Source organism: Merops nubicus, unplaced genomic scaffold (genome assembly GCF_000691845.1).
Source record: "Merops nubicus isolate BGI_N331 unplaced genomic scaffold, ASM69184v1 scaffold8726, whole genome shotgun sequence".
Classification (NCBI taxonomy): domain Eukaryota; kingdom Metazoa; phylum Chordata; class Aves; order Coraciiformes; family Meropidae; genus Merops; species Merops nubicus.
In genome coordinates, this window is record NW_008614291.1 from 120 (window position 1) to 6,081 (window position 5,962).

Genomic DNA, 5,962 nt, shown 5'->3' on the forward strand with positions numbered 1-5,962 from the left:
ATTCCTTCCTTCAAAAAAATGCATTTTGAGAAAACCAAATAATTCCTATGGAATTAAAAAAAAAAAAAAGGAGGTTGCTCAAAGTAAAATGCATTAAAAGAACCTAATTCATATGGTTTTGAAACTAAGCTCCATTAAACCTTTGTAAAAAAAAGTAACAAAAAAGATGTAGCCTATCAACACAGTTGTTTCTTCACATAAATAGTAAAGGTTTCTCCTGTGAGTTTTCCATTTGGTTTGGGTTAGGGGTTTTTTTGGGTTTTTTTTAAAATGTTTTTCTAGTGGTGGCACTGCCTGTTACAGTAGCTGAGTTGTATTTTTAAATTTAGTACATTGGTAGTTCTTTAGAGTATTTTTAGGAGACTTAGCAGGTATGAAGATGAGGAGTCAGTCCTTTATCCTCCGCTACACTGCACTGTGGCACAGAGGACAGAAGTTATGACTGCTGGCTTCTCTGGCCTTCATGTGGTGCTTACATACACTGCACATCCAGAACTGATACTCCAGGATAGGCTCCCCTGTTGCAATACATACAGGAAGTTTCCCATCTCCACTGTTTAAAAAAACAAACACGAGTAAGTAAGGCTGAAAGAATAAAACCATGGTTTTAAAATAACAACAAATTTTGTAGAAATTTGCAAAACAATATAAAAGCCTAATTGTCTGCCCACAGCTGGTTACAGGACCTGTGATGCTTACCTGTAAAATAACTTCTGTATTTGAATTTGTGCCACTTTTTCATTAGAAGTTATCAAATCACATAACGCTTCACTGTTCACGTAGCCAAGTACGTAAATCTTCACACAACAGAATGCACACCCCCAGAACAATACAGTCAACAAATCGGCACCAGCAGGTCCCAAAGGTGAAGTGCAAAGCAGTGAAGGCCACACAGGTAAGGCCAGTTGGACACCTGCACTGCTGTTACATTGGTTCCTCTGAAGCGTCAATGTGAAAGCCACTAGTGAGATTCTGTACATCCCTACAATAAAACAAGTCAGGCTAAAATCCTATTCATTGAAAAGGAAACTGATTGAAAAAAATCAATTTCCATACCCTCAAATTCTATGCTGTCACACCATTGTGGGTACACTCACTCCAAGGAGTTACACCTTAAGCATGCCTTTCATATTCTAATTTTCACTTGAGGTACCTTCTCACACGATGTAGGTTTAGATCATTCACAAAACACTGGAGACTCACTGTTAATAATGGTTAAACATTCATTTGCTGACATTTGCATCACAATGGTGAAGCAAACAGTAACATTATTTAATGGCACAGGACACCTTATCAAAGGTCCTAAAACTCCTGTGGCCTGTCCATGTGCATTTCAAATTAAGATGAAGTTATATCTTTATAGCTCTTATTCCTCGAGTACAGTCAGTGCCTATTCTCCCAAATAAAATAGTCTTGTATTTCCCTTTCTGCAAACTGGCTAATACTTGCATCACTTTAGCCTAATATTTGGTTTATGCAGCAGAACACCTAATTAACTTGGTCACATAAAGCCTGCTAAAACCCAAAATACAGACAACAGCAGAAAAAAAAAGATTGGTATTATTACACTATCACATAAATAGAAACCCACCTCTCCAGAATGTCATCCAGGTCAGATTTTTTGTTAGACTTTGGAGAATGTCTTGTGAATATCTCTAGAGCAAGGTCTTCATACTGTTGCCTCTGCTCGGGCCTAAGAGTTTCCAAGGATTCTAGTTTAACAAAGGCTTTTGAACAAACATCAAATGCTCCGTTTGCACTTGCACAGAGTGCCAAAAGGGAATAGATTTCAACTGCAGGGATAATGTCTTCATAATCTTGCAAATGAAGAGCTAAGAAATGGGGAAAAACAAACAAAAAAACACACAGAAGGAAATTATTACATGTCTAAAGAGAAATGCAAGCACCCATATGAAGCATTGGCTACTAGCAGACAGTATTAATCTTACAAATTGGACAAAATGAAGCAAAGTCTTCTCATTGATATGACTATGAAGTAGTTCAAATTTTTTAAAAAAAATAAGGCCATTTGACTGGGAAATTAGTGCCTTTATGAGATGCCTTTTTTTTTTTAAACATGATACCAGTATTTTAAATGGGCCTTCATTTCTTGGACAAAATACAGGGCATTGTTGGCATCTCTAACTCCCACAAACCTTATGCAACTTTACAGGGAGCTCTGATGTGAATTCAGGCAAGCCTAATAATTTAAAGAAAGAAACAAAACACGTCAACAGAACATCTACAAGGATTGTCCAATTTACCCAGGTAATATTTATTAAGTTAAATTTGCATTGTCTCCAAGACAATACTTTCCAGGTATCTTGACTGCACCCATATTCAATTCATCATATGGTTTTGTTTTAAATTCCATGGATCTAGCAAGAAAGGAAAGTGTGCCAGCTATAAATGAAATGATAGACCAGCTCTACAGGTCTGGAAAATCGGAACCTTTTCTTTACACGGGTTAAAAATGAAGTTCTACCTGTTTTAAGTGCTGCATCTACAGAACCCCTATAGAGCTGTCTTTGTGCAAGGATGAAGAAATGGTAAGCCTCAGCTCCGCGCCAGGCGTTGTCCGCAAAGTGATCAGCTGAAGAAAGAACATCTTCTTCCAGCAAACCAGCCAAAGCTGAAGCAGTCTGAAAACAAAGCATTATCACAAGCAATTTTTATACGAAACAGATACAGCAGAAAAAATGGGACATATGAAAAGAACTTTTCTGTACTTGGTGTTTACACCACTGACTGTGTTAACTAGGGAAAATATAAATACGTGGACCTAGAGTGAGCATTTTTAGGCATTTTATACAGTGCATAGGCAGAACATATGGTGCAGATTTTCAATGATAAATATCATATACATGTGTACAAATATATTCGGTGCATATCCACAGACTGCTTCATAGTTTGGATTAATATTGCATTTCAACACCAGATCTCTTAAAACTTTGTTTAAACTATTTCATTTGTGCATACAAAGATGAAAGTGTGAGCAGAAAAAAAAAAAATCATTTGCTTTCCACATTATTTGGAGCTGTCTCCCTGCTACATTACAGCCAGTACAGCTTAATCTAATCACAGATCTCTCTTTGGGATTGGTACTTACTCCTAAGTGACAGGAAAGTGAGAGAGAAAAAAAAAAAAAAAAAGAAATCAATCTGGAATTTCTTAGTATGATTTTCCTCATTACAGTGAAAACGTCAAGAAAAACATATTAAACTTGGGAAGAAAACCAGCTATTAGTATGTATGATTTCAATGTTTTAAAGCAATACTTTAAACAACATGTTTTCACCAAAGACTTGTTTTAAGGAAAGCTTTTTCTTAGCAGGAAAAAGCATTAATTAAAAAACCATAATAGCCTCACAGAATAGCTTTACCTGTTCTGTCTAGGCAACACATACTAGAATGCAGAAATAAAAGAGACAACCAAAAAAACCAACACTCTACCTCTGAACTTTTTCCTTTAACTTTCCCTCTTTGTGCATTTTGCATTTGCTCGTGGCACTGTTCTATAAGTAAGGCGGATAGTACATAAAGCTTTTTCACTCGCAAAGGCTTTGTCCTTTTCTTTGCCTCTTCATCTGCAATCTTAAAAAAAAAAAAAAGGAATTTAATGTAGATTTGAAAAAATGTAAAAAAAAAAAAAAAAAAAGAGTTGCTTCATTCTCTCAGACAGTTGGATGCTTGTACAACCCTAGGAAATCATGCCAGAAAACAAGTCTGCATTTGAATGTAATAATTTAGACTGCAAACAGAACTGTAAGTGAAAACATCAAAGTGAAGAATGCACATTATTCTATATTTACTTAGCTAACAAGTATATCAAGCCAGATTCTAAGGTTAAATCACTGTAACCATGTGTTCACTCGCAAAGGCTTTGTCCTTTTCTTTGCCTCTTCATCTGCAATCTTAAAAAAAAAAAAGGAATTTAATGTAGATTTGAAAAAATGTAAAAAAAAAAAAAAAAAAGAGTTGCTTCATTTTCTCAGACAGTTGGATGCTTGTACAACCCTAGGAAATCATGCCAGAAAACAAGTCTGCATTTGAATGTAATAATTTAGACTGCAAACAGAACTGTAAGTGAAAACATCAAAGTGAAGAATGCACATTATTCTATATTTACTTAGCTAACAAGTATATCAAGCCAGATTCTAAGGTTAAATCAGTGTAACCATGTGTAAATCTACTGACTTAATGTAAAAACAAGCTAAAAAAATAGTGATTTTTAAACACTGAAGTTTAAGAAATACATGGTGTTCAATAAGGTCTGGTGGTCTGCCCAGAAAAAAGACTGGCTTTTGAAAATAACATATATATATACACACACACACACACACATTTTACTATAAACATTTGCTGTAAAAATGACTTACCACTCTTACAGAGTTTATAAGTTATGTACAAAAGTCTCAACAGCTAAACCAAATCTAAGCAACATCTGTACCTTAAGAGCACAACAGAGCAGTCTCTAATGGAAGGTACCAATTGAAGAAATATCAAAATTTACTTTCTAGTTAATGGCATTACTATTTTTGTTTTTAAAAAGGAGATTGAAACTAATCCACACAACATATAAAAGAATATGGGCATTGCACCTAGGCTCATCTACTATGCTCCTTTACTAGGCAATGCCAGGCAAGGGGACCTTTTCTGAGGTGCAGTTCACCTCATTCTGAAGTCAGTCTCAAATCGGATGGCTTGTGTCCTGAAAGTCTCCTCTGCACTGGCTACAGAGGACACCCAGGGTACCCTTTTCAGAAAGAGATACCTGAACTTAGGAACTGGATTCATCTTTGCAGGATCCTGTATAACAACATCTACTTATTGCCTGGACATTGTTAACACTCAACAAACACCAGGAAAATAAAAGTAGCATGGAAATAATAAGAGCTAGTCCGAAACCCCAGTTATTTGACATAAAAATAAAGCCTGCAATACCTTGAACATGAGCTTAGCAGCTTCAAAGAAGTAGTTGGCTTTGCGATAGAGTTCTATAGCATCAAAGATTTTGTTCTTTTCCAGTAAATGACTTGCATATCTGGCTAGCAAGGATCCAATCTCTTTCATGTTGTGATTTTTAGCCAGCTCCACAGCTTTATTCCACTAGAAATGAAAGCAGACAATTATCAACGTCATTTTTTCAAATACATTCTTAGAACAAGCTGGTTATCCATGAATAGTCCACAACATTTGCATGCAATACTTCATCACCATTTAGAACCAGGCTACTACAAAATTAAAGTAAAAAGCAAGAGCCTATAAAAGCTAACATCATTGCCAACCACATGATACAGCAGGCCTGTAAAGCAAATGCCGTTCAGAACCACAGACAAAGCAGTTGCTTCTGCATTGGTAAAAGCTTTGAAAAATCACTTCATTGCTGCTCAGAGCTGGACATACTGTTTTCAACACTTCTGTTATTACTGAAACCCTGACTCTCAAAAGCATGTCTAAAAGAGGACTTCAACCTTTAAGCTTAACACTTTAAGTAAAGTAACAGCTTACTTATCCTTCTGTACACTTCATTGTTCTGTGAATTTTCCTGATCTTCAACAGTGTGGATACTGTGTTTGCACCAGATCAGAAGTTTGGTAGGACTGAGGAACTTGGCTGAATCTCATACATACTAGCCCTGCAGATATGTAACTAGGAAACTGTTCTCCTAAAGCCAGGCCTGGCCATGAAGTTCCTCACATCCATCCTCGGTTTCTCTCTTACCTGGGCTGACTCAAACATTTGCACAGTTAAGTCACGCTGGAGAACAGCTCTGGCTGTAAACACACAGATCAGTTTTCAGATCTGTTCTTTTCCAGCTACATCCTAATGCAGCCACAAATACATGTGCATCTATACAAGGAAGGAGGGGGATGTGGAAAACAAGCAGTCGGAAGCTGTCCAGCCCTCCTCTCATGCCATCAGGAGGCAGCACGGCCTAGCTCTGCAGAGGCCAGGAATGC

The 5,962-nt window shown here is 36.7% G+C and overlaps 1 protein-coding gene across 2 annotated transcripts in view; it reads right to left on the reverse strand.

Annotated features, from left to right (window-relative positions):
* Positions 1–405: 405 nt before the first annotated feature.
* WDR35 (WD repeat domain 35) overlaps positions 406–5,962 on the reverse strand; it is a 40,202-nt gene continuing 34,645 nt past the window's right edge. For both annotated transcript variants that reach the window (XM_008942171.1, XM_008942170.1), the window contains 5 exons: positions 4,944–5,108; positions 3,453–3,593; positions 2,486–2,642; positions 1,592–1,832; positions 406–553 (listed from right to left, as the gene is read on the reverse strand). In XM_008942171.1, the coding sequence (XP_008940419.1) occupies positions 406–553; positions 1,592–1,832; positions 2,486–2,642; positions 3,453–3,593; positions 4,944–5,108 (852 nt within the window). The remainder of the gene's footprint in view (positions 554–1,591; positions 1,833–2,485; positions 2,643–3,452; positions 3,594–4,943; positions 5,109–5,962) is intronic.